The sequence below is a fragment of the Gadus chalcogrammus genome, chromosome 16, assembly GCF_026213295.1.
Source record: "Gadus chalcogrammus isolate NIFS_2021 chromosome 16, NIFS_Gcha_1.0, whole genome shotgun sequence".
NCBI lineage: Eukaryota > Metazoa > Chordata > Actinopteri > Gadiformes > Gadidae > Gadus > Gadus chalcogrammus.
The window spans coordinates 30288102-30307859 of record NC_079427.1 but is presented as its reverse complement, the minus strand read 5'-3'; the positions used below and the strand labels follow the sequence as shown (position 1 = coordinate 30307859).

General features: G+C 47.4%; 1 protein-coding gene across 1 annotated transcript in view; it reads right to left on the bottom strand.

Moving 5' to 3' along the window:
- Positions 1-5809: 5809 nt before the first annotated feature.
- chrd (chordin) overlaps positions 5810-19758 on the bottom strand; it is an 18984-nt gene continuing 5035 nt past the window's right edge. The window contains exons 6-21 of the mRNA XM_056612210.1: positions 19512-19599; positions 17655-17796; positions 16860-16997; positions 16122-16204; positions 13517-13664; positions 11818-11924; positions 11383-11662; positions 10895-11136; positions 10508-10621; positions 8856-9053; positions 8637-8730; positions 8355-8411; positions 7968-8071; positions 7189-7455; positions 6674-6767; positions 5810-6422 (exon numbers count right to left, since the gene is read on the bottom strand). Of these exons, the coding sequence (XP_056468185.1) occupies positions 6331-6422; positions 6674-6767; positions 7189-7455; positions 7968-8071; positions 8355-8411; positions 8637-8730; positions 8856-9053; positions 10508-10621; positions 10895-11136; positions 11383-11662; positions 11818-11924; positions 13517-13664; positions 16122-16204; positions 16860-16997; positions 17655-17796; positions 19512-19599 (2248 nt within the window). The 3' untranslated portion in view covers positions 5810-6330. The remainder of the gene's footprint in view (positions 6423-6673; positions 6768-7188; positions 7456-7967; positions 8072-8354; positions 8412-8636; positions 8731-8855; positions 9054-10507; positions 10622-10894; positions 11137-11382; positions 11663-11817; positions 11925-13516; positions 13665-16121; positions 16205-16859; positions 16998-17654; positions 17797-19511; positions 19600-19758) is intronic.

Here is a 19758-nt window from a genome sequence, read left to right as displayed (position 1 = left end):
TTTCTGGGAATAATTGACATAAGCAGAAACCAGAAAAGAAGCCGTTTTATAGACTGCTTGTTTTCTGGTTTCTGCTTGTGTCAATTATTCCCAGAAAACAGAGTGATTAAAACGTACCTTGCTCTATCAGGTACCTACAACGGCACAGGCTTTCATGGTTCACTGGAGAAGGCGGGGCTGCGGACCGAGTCTATAGACCCATTTAGAATAAATGGTTTATTTTTTTATGAATGAAGACACCCGAATGCAAGAATGAGTTCATGTCTGAGTGTAGGCCACAAATGCAATTAACTATTTACAAGTGCAAAAACGGCAACATATTCTTTATATTGCTGACCATTTGTTTTTTATCGTGACAATAGCCTCGTAAGGAACGTCCCTCTGCGTCATTCCGAAGATCGCACCATCTTTCAACGTCTTTGTTAAATGCGACTGCATCACCTTCCCTCCCATGATGGTCAGCAGCTCGCGGATTTCACCGCCTCTCCAGTTAGAAATGCTCATGTTGATATCGCTGCGTTATTGTCTCTGTTGTAGAGACAACGCAGCAACACCTCTACCCAAGGCAGGTTGGGCAGCGAACTACTTGAAAAAGCATGCTCCCAAAATAATTGTGTCTCAGTAAATCATGGCTCCAAATCTATTTTTATTCATGTGAATTTGACATAGCCTACTACCTATAGTTTCTGTAGACTTTCCGACTCTTTTAGTCTGTTGACATCAAATTTTGGACGATGGTGGCGATTCTAGTTAACGTGTCATGCAGTGTATGTGGGGCAGGACAGCTCAGCGACCACGTTCCTCCATTTGTTTATCGCATAACCCTGCAGGCTGCAATAAGATTTGCAATCCGCGCTAAAAGACGCCTATGGTCTGAAAGTAGTGCCGCTGCTAGCTATTTTGGGGCCCTAAGCATAACTCCTTTGTGCCCCCCCCCCCCCCCCCCCCCCCCTGTTTTGGCTGTTCACAGAACAGCCAAAACATACATACAGTACACACAAGTATTGGAATGTCCAAAATCTTTTAAATTAAATAGTTATCCATAAATACAAACTTAAAACCAGAAGTATACAAGTAAGAAAAATTCTTCTATGAAGCAAAGATTTACAAGCAGAAACTATTTACACAAATATTTACACACTTTACTTTGTAAACAGAGACAGCCTATTTTTTTTTTTTGGGGGCCCCCTCAGGACTTGAGGCCCTACGCGCAGCGCGTAGTGCGCGTTATGGGAGCGGCGGCACTCATGGCCATATTGTAGAACCGTTGTTGTTTAAACTAAAATTATTCGGCGCGTATCTTTCGTCGTTTATATATCAGATGCAGATATGGCGAGTGGTGTTGCTCCTGTGATCAACAGTGTTGAGTTTCTGTTAAAAAAAACATTTCTATCTATCTATCTATCTATCTATCTATCTATCTATCTATCTATCTATCTATCTATCTATCTATCTATCTATCTATCTATCTATCTCTCTCTCTCTCTCTCTCTCTCTCTCTCTCTCTCTCTCTCTCTCTCTCTCTCTCTCTCCTCTCTCTCTCTCTCTCTATCTATCTATCTATCTATCTATCTATCTATCTATATATATATATATATATATATATATATTCATGTATAATACAATATTATATATGTATATAATAGATTACAAAAACAAATTGTGGGTGTGGTCACACGCCAGTAGTTTCTGCCTCACTGAAATTTAGGGTCACCGCACGCTACTGCTGTGTAGACTATAAAAGTGGTAAGGAATCGAATATTTTCCACATAGTTTAGTTATGCTCGTATAACATGAGAATAAAATAGAATAGAATATCTTTATTGTCATTGTAACAAGTACAACGAATTTAAGTGCAGACCTTGTTCAGTGCAAAAACATCACATTGAGGTAGTTCGTATAGCTAGGCTAAATAAATAAAAAATATTATCAACTAAGTACACTAAAAAACACATAAGACACACCCACACAAACATTCACATTTATAAATGTGCCTACACAAATGTGATACACAACACAACACGCTCTGGTAGCAACATTAGTGAGATTATGGCTGTTGGATAAAAACTGTTTTGTAGTCTGTTTGTTCTTGTTTTCATGGACCTGTATCTCCTGCCTGATGGCAGTAGTTCAAACAGTTTGTGACCGGGGTGTGATGAGTCCTGCAGGACGGATTTGGCCTTCTTAAGGCTGCGGGAGCTGCCGACAATTTCAGAATGCTGTTTAATTGTTTTAAGTTTTCAACAATATTTCGATATCATTAGCAACAGACTCAGCATGGCTTATTATACAAAGAAGATGTATTAAAATATAGCCTAGGGTACTACGAGATAATAACTAGGCTAATTCAATAGCCTACCGCCAATTCACGGCCATCCACGAAAATAACAGCCCTTTAAAACAAATCGGAACAAGCATCAATATCAACAAAGTTTAATGCATTGTAAAAATAAAGCATTTCTGAAGCCTTTAAAAAAGTAAATGAAATAATTAAAGTTGAAATATTATGATGTTTTCCAAACAAGTAAACATAGTATTTGAGTTCCACAAAACATGTTTTTGAAGCTGTTTACTGGAAATAGCTTTTAGGAAAAAAAATATCGTCTACCGCTATAGCTTGTTTTCAATCACGTGACTTTTATGACGCGGGAATTTCAAGTGGAGGGCAGGAAGTGGAAATTCTAGGCGCAGACTGATGGAGATGTAGGACACGGAGTACGTGAAGCACCTCGACGAACCTGCCCGCAGCAGGTATCGCGAAAAAATCGCTGCACATATTGGATATGATCCATACCAACTGAAGAAGGGTGATTTTTCTCGGGATTTAGCTGATTTGCCCGCCGTCAAAGCGATGGACTCTAGACTTGTTTTTGCCCGGGTGAGTAAATGTGTTTTCTTTATATATATAACGTTAGGCTACTGTTATAACAAATCCACCGTGTTGCTATTGCAACATCAACTCATGTCAGGCAGCTACTAGGCTTGCTAACAGCTGAGTAAAAAAAAGTGATGAAGATGAACAGAAATAAGCCCACAGTGAAATAATGTTGCAACCTGTGATTTTATAGAACGCTTCATTAAGAGCGTAGAGTTTGCATGCCTGATGTATGCCTCGATGTTGTTAAATGTATGTTGCTAGCTAGTTAACTGTAGTTACAATTTTGTAGGTCAACCATTCCCAGAGGTCCGTAGAAACACCCTTGAAAACTTGGGTTGTAGCTAGAGAAGATGGAGAGGTTGTTACAGCACACTGTAACTGTATGGCTGGGTAAGTAATTAAATAAATATCACAACCCAAGGCATGTTTAACACAACACTTTAGCTCAAACAAAATAATGCTTTGTATAATATTCTGTTCGCTATAGATGCAGGTGTGAAGATGAGGGAGACTGCATCCTGCACCACTGAGAAGTGCAAGTGGCTAATGCCATCGCATGTCAAAAAGGTATTCAGATGCATGTTTTTCTGAGCTGAATCAGGGGTGAAAAATATGACAGTTGAGGACCTATACATTCACTTATCACGTGAACAACACATTTTGGATTGTTTTGGGATGCAATTTAGTTTCCATTTTGGCAGTTTGCACCTACATGTATGTAGGTGCACCTACATGTATGTTCACACACACATGTTCTCTGTCTCTCACACAGATTCCTGCTGCTCGAGTTGCAATGATTGACTTTTCATCTGCAAAATCCAAAAAGCAAAAACTCGATGATGCCATTGCTGGGAGGACAGGTGAGCAACTCACACTACCTAGTCCCACAGTCCAGTGTCCAAGAGTGAAGCAAGGATCAGAGTCATATGTTCAGTTTTTCAAATCTTTAAGCAGAAATGCCCCAAGAAGTGCTGCACTGATGTCCAGGGCACCATATTACAGAGAATTTGTCCCGAAGTCTGTGAGCAAGCTAGGCTTACCCTTTCCCATTATACAGCAGTGTTAGTTAGCTACCGCAGATGCTACACAATTAAGTACTATGAATAAATACAACGTACATTAAGTGAGTTACATTAAGTGCGTACATTAAGTGCCTGGATGTACAACATACAATAGTGGGCGGGGGAGACTGGATGGCTATGCAGACACTAGGTGAACTCTGAACAGCATTGGTGGTGATGGCAACTTTCTCCGCGAAGGACAGGATCTCAGGGAGGGAGGCTGCTGCTTCGCTGTACATTCATGAGTCGAGAATCGATCGTTGAGTCAGCACATTGTTCACATCCCTAGTTCCAACCCACCTATCATCTTATGTGGGTTATCTTTGCATGTCGTTACATAAGTAGGCATCAGTAATAATAAGTCATATCATTTCGAGTTTCCACTGCTATAGACACAGACACACACACTCACACGCACACACTAACTAGATATGCTGTGCAGGGTCAGCCTGGGCCATGACCATTGGCTTTGCTCTAGGATGGTACAGATTTCTGCTCAGCCTGTTTAACCTCTGACATCCGCCTTCAACCATTGACATGACCCCACCTATAGCTTCAAAATGGCTTTCCAACATACTGTTCTACAAACAAATGGACACACACATACAAACACACATACAACCTCTACCACCAGAGGGAGACATGGTTTATCATTGAATGTTGTTGGCTGTTGTAGGTGTTTGTGTGTGTGTGTGTGTGTGTGTGTGTGTGTGTGTGTGTGTGTGTGTGTGTGTGTGTGTGTGTGTGTGTGTGTGTGTGTGTGTGTGTGTGTGTGTGTGTGTGTGTGTGTGTGTGTGTATTTGTGTGTGTGTTTTTGCACACGTGCATGTGTGTGTGTGTGTGTGTGAGCACACAAACACAAAGAGGGACTGCAGCTCACGTGAGAGTGTGAGTATGTGGTGAGAGAATATGCAGAGAGCAGTGGTGGAGATTGGCTCAGGACCATCAGTGTGTATATCTGTCAGAGAGACAAACAGAGACGTCCAGAGAGAGAGCCAGGGTGGGGGACAGACAATTAAGAAAGGGGGGGGACATTCACTTGTTCCCTTTTCCCCATCCTCCATTTTGAGAGGCGGAATGAAAAAAGAAAGAAAAAGGGTAGACGACAAGTACAAAAATAAATATCAAAGAGCAGACCGCCTCAAGTAAGAGCCAAGTCATTCATGGGTGAGGTGAAATACAGACGTGGAAAGAAAGAGAAACAGACTGTAACCGAGAGCAGATTAATTGAAACAAACAGTTTGTACCAGGCTGTGTGCGTGCTCTGCTGTCTCATGAGCTCCTCATACGCTCGTGTATCACCTGAAATAGGAGACATGAAGTTGGAAGCACTAAACAATGTAGATTGCATCAGTCACTAGCAGACGGGCTCTGGGACAGGCAGAGAGGGGGTTATGAGAGGGAGGAGAACGACAATCAGAGATAGAGCTAAGCCTGCCCAGAAAGAGGAAACTGTCGATTTTGATTCTCTTGTGATGGACACATCATACCCCTACATAAAGAGATGCAGGAAGAGAAAGACACACCTTCCATATCTTATGAACATCTTTATTTTATTTTCCCTTCACACTTTCAATAAATACAATAAAATACAAACATGCCTTCTATTGCTCAAAGCTTGTAGATGTTTGAGAAGAGTGCATGACACACTGGAAACGCGCACAGGGCACCGGCGGAGGAGGGGTGACGCAGCGACTGTTTGTCTGACTGCAGTAATTTAAGCCCACATTCCAATCCATGACATCAGTTTCTGGATCATTTCAATCATATTTTTCGGCTAAGCTAATTGTTGGGCCACAGTGCACACTCTAGGTTTGTGTGCACACTTGTGTGTATGTTTGTGTGTGTGTGTGTTTGTGTGCTTTTTGCACACATACACACACACACACACACACACACACACACACACACACACACACACACACACACACACACACACACACACACACACACACACACCCAAACACAATCCCTCATAGACACACACACAATTTACAACACACATGTCCCATCAGATGGATGCTGTTTGAGGACGGGAGTAAAACACAAACTGAAGAATGGTTCCTGGTGTCCAGCGGTGAGCCAGTGCAGGCCGGTTTAAAACACTCTGCTATGCAGCGCCGCACAGCCAGAGAGACACCCTCCTGGCCCAGGAGAGGAGAGAGGAACAGGAAGGCTGCCGGGGAGCCAGCTCACCCCGCCCTCCCATGACAAGGCCCCCGCTGTCCTCATGGCAGACCCCCCCCTCAGTAAGAAAAGCCTTCTCTCCTGGGTCAGCCAAAGGGGTGTGGTCGCAATGGGGGGCATGGATACGTTCTGAAGGTGCAGTAACGGTAGTTCTGTTGGAGGATCTGGGGGGGGGAGGGGGGTTAGTTTTGGTGGATGTGTTTTTCAGTGCCTCCAGCTCGGCCTCTTGTCCGGGACCTTCATCATTAGGACCTCCTCCTCCTTCTCCTCCTCCTCTTCTCCCTCCTCTTTGGAATCTACAGAGGATGAGGTGAAATATAAAGAATGAATTTGAGACAGAAGTCACAGATATGTTCATACTCTTGTTGAGAGAAAGTGTGTGTGTGTGTGTGTGTGTGTGTGTGTGTGTGTGTGTGTGTGTGTGTGTGTGTGTGTGTGTGTGTGTGTGTGTGTGTGTGTGTGTGTGTGTGTGTGTGTGTGTGTGTGTGTGTGTGTGTGTGTGTGTGTGTGTGTTTGTCTGTGTATGTGGGCTGAGGGGAGGTCTTACCAAGGCAATCCGGGCAACATTTGTCATCTTTGCGGGCGATGTTCTGGCAGGTCAACACAGGACACTGCTTCCTCTGGCACTTAGTCACACCATACTGGGGGGGGGGCAGACAAGAGATGTTAGGAATGCATCCTCAACAGCTGCATTTACGGTCCATGGTTGTGTCTGGTCTGGTCCTCTGGGGCCGTCGAGCAGAAGGTAAACCTAGAGGCCATCTTTCAGCTTCCAGAGCTCCAGTGAGGGGATCCATGAGATGGTAAATGGGAAATGGATTTCATTTATATAACGCTTTACATGAACGGCGGTGTCAACCACGCAGGGCAACAGCCAGCTTGTCAGGAGCAGTTAGGATGAGGCATCTTGCTCAGGGACACCTCGACCCTTAGCTAGGAGGAGCCGGGGATCAACTGTACATCGCCTTCTTATTGCTTTGAAAGTTGGCCATTAAAAGTGCTGTTGGATAATAATAAGAACAAAGGAGGTGTCTTTAAGTTAAGTTGAGAGCTCCGACTTACATCACACCAGCAGTTGATGCACTTCATCTCCCCCACCAGGGGCACCCGCGGGTGCCAGGTGTCGCTGTTCTGGTAGAAGTTCTTGCCAAACTTGCATTGGAGCGTGCCGTCGGCCTGCATCATGTCTGCGTGCTCCAGCCCCACGGGTTGCTTCTCTTCCTCAGGGGGGCACTCCTTGCAGCAGTCAGATGGGTTACGCCTGACTGGGCGACTGCAGGTCAGCACGGGACATGTGACCTTCTCACAGTGTACCTCGCCTGTAGAGCCCTGGGGAGGAGACACACACCAATCAGTTCACCTTCTGACATACAGCTTCTAGATCCTCTCTGCTCTATTGTCAGTTCACCTTCTGACATACAGCTTCTAAATCCTCTCTGCTCTATTGTCAGTTCACTTTCTGACACACAACTTCTAGATCCTCTCTGCTCTATTGTCAGTTCACCTTCTGACATACAGCTTCTAAATCATCTCTGCTCTATTGTCAGTTCACTTTCTGACACACAACTTCTAGATCCTCTCTGCTCTATTGTCAGTTCACCTTCTGACATGCAGCTTCTAGATCCTCTCCGCTCTATTGTCAGTTCACCTTCTGACATGCAGCTTCTAGATCCTCTCCGCTCTACTCTCAATTCCAAGCTTCCTATTTTGTTATATTTATGTTTTGGTCGACAAAAGTGAGATGAGGTGAGGGGGTAGATGATGATGATGATGATGATGCTGTAAGGATGAGGGTGATGATGTCTGGATTACGAAGGTGACAGTGTGTATAACATTTTTACCTTGCAGGTGCAGAGGGCACACTTGATGTAGCCGAAGGGAGGGATGAAGGGGTGCCATGTGGTGCCCGGGGTGTGCATCTTCTGGTCGCCCTCAAAGTAGCACCCTGAGGGCCAGAAAAAGAGAGAGAGAGAGAGAGAGAGAGAGAGAGAGAGAGAATTAGCATTGATATCGAACTCCTGAAAAAAAAGTAACTGTAAATAAAAAAGAAGAGAGAGAGAGAGAGAGAGAGAGAGAGAGAGAGAGAGAGAGAGAGAGAGAGAGAGAGAGAGAGAGAGAGAGAGAGAGAGAGAGCATAACAGGAGAGGTGGGAGGTGAGAGGTCATGGAGTGAGAGGTCGTAGATTGAGAGTTGGTGGGGTGTGGGGATTATTCTGGGCTGCAGGCTACCTTCAGGATGTTCCTCCACCTTCTCCGGGGCTTTGGTGTCCTTGGGCTCTTTCCTCTCTGCAGGAGAAGGGAAGTGGAAACAGAAGGTTAAAAACTAAACACAGAGACCTCTTGAGAACTGCAACCCCAAAAGAACAAACTGCATAAATAAACTCTGTAAACCCTCTTCCCCCCCCCTTCCTCTCTCTCTCTCTCTCTCTCTCTCTCTCTCTCTCTCTCTCATCTCTCTCTCTCTCTCTCTCTCTCTCTCTCTCTCTCTCTCTCTCTCTCTCTCTCTCTCACCGTCACAGACTGGGCAGCACTGGTCCTCGGGCTGGAGGGTTTGGCCACAGGTCAACAGGGGGCAGATCACTGGATCACAGATGACCGTCTTTTTCTGCAGGGGGGAGGAGGAAGAACTTATTAATAAACTCCTCGTTGTGAAGGAGAAGGAGAAACAGACTGAAAGGCCTTGGAGACATCAGTGAGCGGATGAGTTTCATCACAGACCCCTCCGTTTACCTGACAGCTGCAGGAGAAGCACTTGTTGTAGTTGGGGGTCCAGCGGGAGCCGTGGGCGTGGTGCTGGTTCTCCAGGAAGCATGTGTTGGGGTCCTTCTTCAGCTCCTCGGGGTCCCCTCCCCCCCCTGCCGCCTCAGCCTCCGACTCGTCCCCCGCCTCACCCCGCACACTGACCTCACAGCTGTTAGGAACATGGACCTGGAGAGAGAGAGAGAGAGAGAGAGAGAGAGAGAGAGAGAGAGAGAGAGAGAGAGAGAGAGAGAGAGAGAGAGAGAGAGAGAGAGAGAGAGAGAGAGAGAGAGAGAGAGAGAGGGAGGTTACGCGTTTGGGTTGGTGTCCAGCTGACTCCTTAATGGTCTCTAAACTGAGCGTTGGTCCCACTTCCACCCTGCGCTCCCAGCAGATGGCTGTAGATGGTGCAGACCTGTTTGCTATTAAAATGCTCATTGTGCGCATGTGTGTGTGTTAGGGGTTTTGAATCTTTGGCTTCAGACGATTCGATTCGATTAACGATTCAGTAGTTGGCGATTCAATTCAAGGACAATTATTTTTTTTTGGAACGATTCGATTCGATTCTGTAAACCACGATTCGATTCAGTAACTTTGAACCAAAATTCTATATCCGTGAAATAAACATGCAATAATGTGACACCCCTTGTCAATTTTACCATTATTCTTAGCGAAGCCAAAATGCTTCCACACTTTGGATTTAAAGTTTGCTGGTGCATTAACAATCTCGCTGCTGCTCTCTGCCATGTTTGAAATGCACCAGTAGAGGGTGAGGGAGAAAAAAAACTATCGTGGGATTTTCTTGCAAGCTGACTAGCTGATGACAGAGTTACGGATTACCGAGCTGCACTTCACAAAATAAACCTGTAAACATTAATCAAAATCGATTCATACGATTTAAAGCATTTATATCGATTATTGGTGAAGCCAGGCGATTCATTCTATTTATTTATTTTAGCAGATCGATTTAGTTGAATCGGTAGGACTGACAATCGATTCATCGATGCATCGCATGAATCGTTACACCCCTAGTGTGTGTGTGTGGCTCATCTGAAATACCTTCAAACTGTCTCCTGTGTTTGTCATTGGCTCATTTGTCTTGGGCTGTATGCAATACTGTGCCATGAGTATGTACGGGTATGTATCACCCACACGCACCCAGGTGTGTGTCGGTGAGTGGGTGTGTGAGTGCGTGCGTGTGTGCCCCAGTGACTGTTGAACAATCTAACAAAGAGACACAAAAAAACTTAAAATGCTGAAAGAGGGCTCTAGGCAGCTTGGTGTTTTCCCTCTTGTTTATGTTTCCAAATAACTAAGCCAACCAATAGACTAAGCACTTCAACCGAGTCAGCAGAAGTCAGCTGGCTGATTACACGCCACATTTCCCCTTCATTTCTGGTTTCCACAACAACAAACGTGGCTCCTCTTTCCGTTGCTAGTTTAGTAGCTCATCGCTGGCCCAGAGAGGAATCATCCTCCTGGCCCAAAGAGGAATCAATCAATCTAACCATTCATTTTCATGAGACAGAGTCAGAAGTGCTCTCAATCTTTATGACTTCCCAGTTGAAAAACGGTAATCATTTTGATGGGCTGTGTATCATGCACTGTGTGATGTGTGTGTCTGTCTGTGCGTTGCTACATACCTGTCCTCGTATCTCCCCCTGCGGGTTGAGCTTGGTGGTGATCTGGAGGAAGGCCGTCCCGCGGCCTAAGTGCTGCAGCAGCTCTGCACTCAGGTCCTTCAGCACCCCGCCGGCCTGGACCCCAGAGAGGAGGGCAGCACAGGTCACATCAGACAGAGCTCAAACACTCCACTGAGTGCTTGTGTATGTGTCTGTAAGTTTGCGTGCTTGTGTGTGTGCATGTGCGTGTGTGTGTGTGTGTGTTTATGGGTGTGTGTGTATGCCTGTGTGCGTTGGCATGGGTGCATGTGTGTGCATGTGTGCGTGCGTATGGGTGCGTGTGTGTCCATGTGTGCGTGTGTGTAGCTTTGTACGTATGGCTGCGTGCATGCGTCCCTCCCGCCATACCTGCGGGCCGTAGAAGCCGGTGAGGAGCCTCTTGGAGCCGTGGCTCCCCTCGTCCATCTCCCCGATCTCGGCCAGGCCGTGCAGGTGGGCGCTGCCCGCCAGCTCCTCCCCCTTGCTCAGCCCTGCAACAACGATCTGGTAGTGGAGGTGGCACTGCTCGTCCACCCACACCCAGGCGTGTCCCCCCGCACTGCTCAGCACCGGGGGGACCACCAGCACGCCCGCCAGCAGGATGGGGAGCTCTGTGGGTGGAGGCAACACGTTAACAAAGAAACAACATAGCCACCGCTCTGGTGAACAGCAGCGGAGAGGTGCATTCTGAGTTGCATTAACATGTGGTAGGATGACCCTGCAACGCAGCGTGTTCTCTGACTGCCATTGTTTCAGAATATATCCACTCTGGCCAATGAGAATGACAGCGTAGGCCGTTTACGATGGTGAGATTCCCATGAAGATGGATAAGTGAACAGCATGCGTTGTGCACTGACCGTGGCGCGGCGCCCCTAGCCCGCTGTACAGCAGGGCCTTGATCTGCCCCCTCAGCTCCCCCTCCTGGCTGTGCGCGGTGGCCACGTTGATGAAGAGCTCGTTCTGCAGCAGCATGTGGATGTGGCGCGCCTCCAGCCGGCTCCAGCTGCCCTGGGCGTTGCCCAGCGCGACGTCCAGCTCCGGCGTCAGGTCGTATAGAACAGAGCGCTTGTGGCGCCGCCGGGGCTTCAACTCGATGGTGAGGCCCACCACCTCGCCGCTCAGGCCCGCAACCTGGACCTGCAGGGGGGCGTGTGTTAGCGTGGCCTTGTGTGGACATGGAACTCACCCAGTTAACTCAACCAGATCGAGCATCTTTATGATGAGGAGTTTTAGAGCACATTTAAAATACAAGGTTTTGCACATCATTTAATGCAGAAAAAAAGAACTCATACCTGGTAGTCCAGTGTTCCGTTGTCATGGAGATGAAAGATGGCGGAACCCACGCCTCCTGTCTTCCCTGGGTTCAGGGCGTCGCCACTGGACATGACACTCTGAATGGCTAGAGAGAGAGAGAGAGAGAGAGAGAGAGAGAGAGAGAGAGAGAGAGAATTAATGGGAGTTCATTTTATGATGCCTGCTCCAATGCGACATCAGCATCGTCTCAATGTAGACTGTGACCATCTCCAAAAGGTCTGAGTTCGATAAGCAAGTAAACATTGTGCAGTTTTATTCCCTCGGGTGATGAGAAAGCACACACACAAACACACAGAGACATACACACCCACACAGATACGCACACAAAAGGGGCTAAGTCATCCCTTTAAAAAAAGAGTCACAAAGCCCAGAATTAGTTGTACGGTAGCTTGAATTGGGGGATGTACGTTTGGCAACACACACACAGACACACACATATGCACGCATAAACACATACACACAAACAAACACATAGCCATGTAGACGTACCACTACACACACACATACACGGAAACACACGCACACACACAAACACACACACACACACACACACACACACAGGAACACCGCAACCCAGCCAGATTAAGCAGTGGGATGAGGTAAGCGCTGCTGAATGCAGCCGGCTTACAGTGCCTGGGCTGGGGCAGAGTGAGGAAGGAGTGAGGAATAAATAACGGGAGGAAGACAAAAAATTGACATTAAGATCCAGCCATGGATACAAATACGTAGAGACAGAAACAGAGACAGAGACAGGGGGAGAAGACAGAGAGAGAGAGACAGAGGGAGAGATAGACAGCTAAGGGGTAGTACTATGAAAGCGAGAGATGAAAGGAGAGAGGGAGAGAGGGGAAAAGGAGTGAGCTGGGTTTAAATTCTTCACACATAACGTCAAGCTGTTAATCACAGCACTGGAACACCCGCACTTCAGCCAGGTCCAGCGTACCGTCACCTTGGCACCGTGGGGTGTCTGTGAGATTGATTCTGATTGGGCCAGGGTGCCCCCCGAAAAAGAAGAGAGGAGTGGGTGAAACGTGGGTTGTCTCTCTTTGTGAGTGGAAAGAGCAGTGGCACATGAACACAGCGGTCCTGGTATCTCTCCTGGTGGGCTGAGCTACGAGCTGACCAGTGTGACTCTGTACACACAGTGTTCGCTGCAGGTCTTTGTGCAGACAACTTCGTGGGTCTTTGTGCACATGTGAAATACAGAATCCTGCATATGTTGGTGTTTGTGGGTGTGCGTGTGTGTGTGAGAGATGTTTATCAGCCCATGCCACTTTTGTGTTCAGGGTTGAGTTTGTGTCCAGTGAGAAGTGTTCTCGATAGCAGCCGGAGCAATCACACACACACAGCACACGCTTTCTTATTCTCTCACTCTCAACTGCGCTCTCTTTTGTCTTTCACCACCATATGCGACACCGATACTGCCTGAGGAATAGAGTGCAGGAGAAACAGTTAGGTACGGAGGGGGGGGGGGAGGGGGGATGGAATCAGAGAAAGAAACAGAAGAAGAAAAAAAGAGTAGAAACCACCACAGATGGAGGAGCAAAACTGACAATAACGCAAAACACATTCCTGGGAACTGCTCTGACACCGCATCTGGTCCGGCGAGTGTCATTACATATTTTGATGATTCAGGAGACAGAAAAAAGACGTATGCATCTAAGGGGCTGAACCTACTGTCACAGGACTTCCTGCCAGTGATGAAGCCGGAGATTTGCCGCGTGTCCTGTCCTTCAGTTGCCACGGAGATCTCTAGCTGGCCTCGGGACAGCCAGAACAGCTCGTGGCTGTTCAGGTCCATGAGAACCTCTGCAAAGTCTGGATCCTGCAGAGAAGATACACCAAGGGGTTAGCCCAATGCTAGCTTACTATTATACAATACCAGCTTTGGCTATATCAATGATGATACGTTTTTTTACAACCCTTCACCATCACAACATGTTACCATGGCAATTAAAACATAAAACCCCCGAACCGTGAGAAACACTTTGAATAGAAGTGAACTCTACTTTCACTAGAAGTGAAGTGTTCTTCCTAGAGTTTGAAACAAAATGATCCCTTCTTTCTTGAGTTTCACTGGAAATGTTCTCTTCTTTCTTTCTTGAGCAAGGGAGGGAGTATAGGAGAGAGGCCTCTTTCAGGCCAAAAACAACTCACAGGCTCATTTAAATGAATCCAGCAATAACAATCCGGGACGCTGCACTGCTGCAAAAAGAGTCCAGAAGTAGAACAAACAATACAACGGCTCTGATTGGCCCGAGGGGGCTCAGCACTCTGTCTCAAATATCAACGCTCGGCATGAATCAATCAACCTGTCTCCCTTTCAAACAGAGGAAAACAGATTGACGGCACAGAGGGAGGGTGGAAGGGAGGTGGGCGGGAGAGGATTTAGAAAAATGTGGGATTCATGTACAGACAGATGTACGAGCATGTTGAATAAATGTTACTCTTTACGACCCGCGGCCCCGGTTCAATATAAATATCTGTGCTATAAATCTGCGACCAGGGACTGAGCCAATGAGGGGGATGGGGAGCGGGGGCAGGGAGAGGAGGAGGTGGTCAGGGACTGATGGAGGTAACCATGAGGGAGGTGGGGAGGGGGGCCGCAGAGGTGCTGTAGAGAGAGCCCCTCCTGTAGGTGAACAGGGAGGTGATGGTCTGATGGCCTGGTGCTAACTGTCTCTCCAACTGTCTGGAACTGTCTTTCTCCTCCAGTGGGAGGAGAGAAGAATACACTAGGGCTGCATCCGAATACTCATACTTGACTGCTTTATAGTAGGCATTTTGTAGTACGTCACAAATATAGCGTGTCCGAATGTTCAGTACGCATTGTCTAGTAGGCAAAAAGTTTCAGAATGCTTACTACCGCCACAGTATACAACGGTAGGTCACTACGCTATCCCACAATTCAGCCGGAGTCTGTTAACCGAAGAAGAAGAAAAAAATAAAATAAAAAATCAGTAAATTATCGCAAGTGTCTTTAATTTTGCCAGCATTTGATGTGCAGTGCACAGAGGGGAAATACGTAATCCCCAAACATCCGTTGGCGTTTCGGTGTTGTTCGGAGCGAACTACGCATAGCTGTAGAACGTACTACATTAACGGTCAAGTAGTAGACACTGCACAGAAATAGTTTATACTAAGTATTCGGATGCACCCTAGGATTCTGTCTGTGTTTGTGTATGGCCGTGATTGGCTATGTGGGTGTCCGACCAAGGCTTAGAAAGAAGTAGCATGAGAAGAGAGAGTGGAATAGAGACAGAGAGAGAGACACACATTACAAGACACATTGGCTTGCAGTTCACACAAGACCTGGTAGAATTAAAAACAGGCTTTGCTTTCATGGGTGCCCCCACCCCTTCCCCACCAGCCCACAGAGCATTAACCACTGCCATGTGTGTGGAGTGTGTATGCAACCCCCCATCCCATCCCCCCCCTCTCCCTCTCTCCGTCTGTCTCTCAGTCCCACTGTCCTTCACGTGTCTCACGGCTGTTAGTGCAATGTAAAGTAGCACCCCTGATAACCACACTTAACCAGGATGTGTGTGGTTGTGTGAGTGTGAGTGAGTGTGTGCTTGTGTGTGTGTGTGTGTATGTGTGTGTTGGAGGTGGGGCCACCACATCCGTCTCTCTCGTCTGCATGACACAGAAGAGGGTTGTGGAGGTGGCTGCGTGTGTCTGTGTGTGTGTGTGTGTGTATGTTTTGGTGTGCGAATGCGTGTGTGCATGTGTGTGTGTGTTGGTGTTGTCAGAGGAAATTAAGAGTGTGAGAGTGCTGTGCGATTTCATCTGGTCCCAACTATCAGCGCCTTGGAACCCTGACACACTCTCCCGCCTACCCTGCCCTCAGAGATGTGGAACAGCGCTTTCCCCTTCTGCAAGATGTGTCAAAAGCTGTTCCCAACACTCTGTACAGCCAGCATCCTTCCCCCTTGGAGAGGTAGAGGCAGAGGTCCAGGCGTCTGCCTCTTCCTACACCTCCTGTCCCACCACTGAATGTCTTTACTGAGGTTGTATATGTATGTGTGTGTCTGTCTGACTGTTTGTGTGCCTGTGTGTGTGTGCATGTGTCTGTCTGTGTGTCTGTCTGTCTGTCTGTCTGTCTGTCTGTGTGTGTGTCTGTGTGTCTGTGTGTCTGTGTGTCTGTGTGTCTGTCTGTCTGTCTGTCTGTCTGTCTTTCTGTCTGTCTGTCTGTCTGTCTGTCTGTCTGTCTGTCTGTCTGTCTGTCTGTCTGTTTGTCTGTGTGTGTATGTGTGCGTGTATCTGTGCGCTGGGTCCTCACATGAGCAGTGATGTTGGCTCGGATCTCCCTCAAGACGTGTTGCCGGTAGAGTAGCTGGACCTTGATGGGCACCAGCGGGGGGTCTGAGAGAGAGAGAGAGTGAGAGAGGAGAGGGATTGAGTTCACTGGCATAAATCTGTCATCCCTTGCTGTTGTCACCCCCCGTCCTCTGCTCTAGAATGTTCCAGGTTTTAGGTTTCAGCCTTTTGGATCGAGGCTGAGCTCTACAAATTGGGCTGATTTGGCTGCAGTGATTAATGTGTACGTGTTTGCACACACGCACACACACATACATACACAAACACACACCATAATGCATTGTTTGATTTGCTCTAGGATGGTTGGCCAGTCAAAGTTCTATTTCTCGGCAAGAGACGGTCAGAACACTTGTTTGTGTGTGTTTCGATGGTGTGTGTGTGTATTTGTTGTTGTATATGTTGGGGTGTGTGTGTGTATGTGTGTGTATGTATGTGTGTGTGTGTGTCTGTGTGTGTGTGTGGGGGGGGGGGGGGGGCGTGTGTGTGCGTGCGTGCATGCATGTTCATGTGGGTTCTAGATTAATAAATTCAGTTTTAAGTTCCAAGTGAAGTTATTGTACTCAGCAAGAGAATACAATACAACTGCATCCGTGTTTTTCTGCGTCCTTGTGTTCTGAGCCCCCTTCAGCCCCGAGGAGGCGTGCCCTCTCCTCAGGCCCACCTGTGTGTGTGTGGGGGCATGTCCTCTCTCCGGGCTCACCTGTGTGTGTGTGTGTGAGCAGGCCCTGCAGGATGAGGATGAAGTGGAGGTTGTTCTCCGTGTCGCTCAGGGTCAGCATGGCGATGCCCCCCATGCCCTGGGTCGGCTCCTCCGTCGTCAGGATGGAGCTGAAGGTCTCTGCAGCGCACACAAACACATACGCAGCGCACACACACACACACACACAGCGCACACACGCAGCACACACACACAGTGCACACACACACACACACACACATCCACACACGCACGCAGCACATGCACACACACACACCAACATACACACATAGAGACACACACACACACACACACACACACACACACACACACACACACACACACACACACACACACACACACACACACACACACACACACACGCACACAAACACAGGGAAACACACAAACATCTGTATGAGCCATATGAAGTATCTGCAGTCTCTCTCCATAAGGGAGCTTACACGTCAGCATTCATGTAAACATATCCACGTCTTGTGGAACCATGGGAGGCTTTTACAGATTACACCACTCTATATACAGTTCAGTCGCTTTGTAAATATTAACTTGGGACGCAGACACATACACACACACACACACACACACACACACACACACACACACACACACACACACACACACACACACACACACACACACACACACACACACACAGAAACACACACAGAAACAAGCACACAGAAAGACACACACACAGAAACAACCACTCTCACACACACACATGCAGAAATATACACGCAAAGAAACGGACACACACACATGCACGCATACGCATACCGGCAAATAGCGCCCTGTGTTTGATGATCTTGCCCTCGACTTCTTTGCGTTGGCCGGTAGACATTGCCATGGTGATGCGCATCTGCCCGTTCTGCAGCTGTCGCAGCAGAGGTTTGGCAAGGTTCTTCCATACGCCACAGATCTGCACGCGCACGCACACACACACACACACACAAACAAACACACAATCGGTGCCAGGTGAGTGATGGTAATGTTAACCATACTAAACAGTCATGTCAAGGTGAGGATGTGTGTGGTTGTGCATGTGTGTGGGTTTGTGTCTGCATGTGTTGCCAAAGTAAAAAAGTTGAAACACACACACACACACACACACACACACACACACACACACACACACACACACACACACACACACACACACACACACACACACACACACACACACACACACACACACACACACAAACACATCTGGTTAATATATCAAGCCCTGTGTGTCTCTCATCCGCAGGCCACCAGGGGTTAGGATGGGGGCTGGGTTGTCTGTTTGTGTGTGTGTGTGGGGGGGATGGGGGGCAGAGTGATTTGCAGATACCTCATGGCCATGGCTGGGGAATCAGAATTTCTAAATACAAAATACAAACAAAATACACACCCTAAAACACACAAGAACACACGACACACTAATTTGTTCCTGTTTCTGTCCCTCTCTGTAAGGACCAGCAGCTTCTCACCCCCCCCCCCCCCCCCCCCCGAGTCACCGGGACCCCCCCTGCCCTCCATGTCCCTCCACCTGACCCCCTGGCATCAACAGTTTACAGCCTCAGCTCTGGAGCTCAAGGCCCACTGAGCCAGGGATGGGAGGGGGGGTTGCGTGAGCGGGTCTGCTGTGGGCCTAATCATAGCTCTGTGTGTTTGTTTGCGATGCTGTGTCCACGTTTCCTGCAATCAGGCCGAGTTTGGCATCTTCTGAAGAGTGATGAGGCAGCATAACAATGGCAACGTGGTGAGCGTGTGTGTGAGTGTGTCTGGGAGTTGAATATTACAGAGTAAAGTATGGGGAACAAAGGGACAAAAAGGGAGGGAGTCGAATCAATCTCTCATTTTGGAGGGCTTACACAATCACAGACACACACATTCAACATCGTTAAACGTCTTAGAAGCATATATATTCCCTGTGATACAGTCTTAATACCACAAAAATACACACACACATATCATGTGCTGTATGTACACCAGTGGCGGCCAGTGGTTTTTAAAGTGAGGGAGGAAGGACTGCGCGCTTGGTTGCCATTGGCCTGCTTGCACTGTTGGTGGCGTATGATGGCCTAACTATGTGAGACTCAAGTTGTTTCAGGGTGTTTTGGTGAACTACAAAATAGCAGGGAGGGATAATTATGTGAATTGATACAAATACACCAGTGGCAGCAGGAAAGGATGCAAAGCCAATTAGTCAAATCAGGCCTACTCTCTATTTGTAAAACTAAATAATAAAATCTGGGCTCTTTTTTTTTTTGCCCTCAATGACTGAATTTTTGCCCTCAATGACTGAAGCCATTGTAATTTGGCTATTTTTACTTTCAGCTACAATTGTTTTAAGAAATTTAAAGGCACAAAACCAAAAGTGATGCCATAACATTGTTAACATACCCTGTGCATGTGCACAACAAATCAAGTTATATTCTACTCTGTTCTGGGTCTTACCATGTCTGACCGGCTCAATCAGGTTCTAGTCTGTTCTGGGGGTCTTACCATGTCTGACCGGCTCAATCAGGTTCTAGTCTGTTCTGGGGGTCTTACCATGTCTGACAGGCTCAATCAGGTTCTAGTCTGTTCTGGGGGTCTTACCATGTCTAACCGGCTCAATCAGGTTCTAGTCTGTTCTGGGGGTCTTACCATGTCGGACTGGCTCTTGGGGACCTTGTACTCGAAGGCAGTGGTTCCATCATAATCCAGGAAGACAATCTTACTTGGACGGCCCATCCTGCGGAGGGGGGGATGGAGGAAGAGTAAAAGTGAATGTCAGGGTAACTTTGTATGCATAGGCGCGTGTGTGTGTGCGTGCGTGCGTGTGCGTGTGTGTGCGTGTGTGCATGAGCGCGCGCGTGTGCATGCGTATGCGTGCATGTGTGCATGAGCGTGC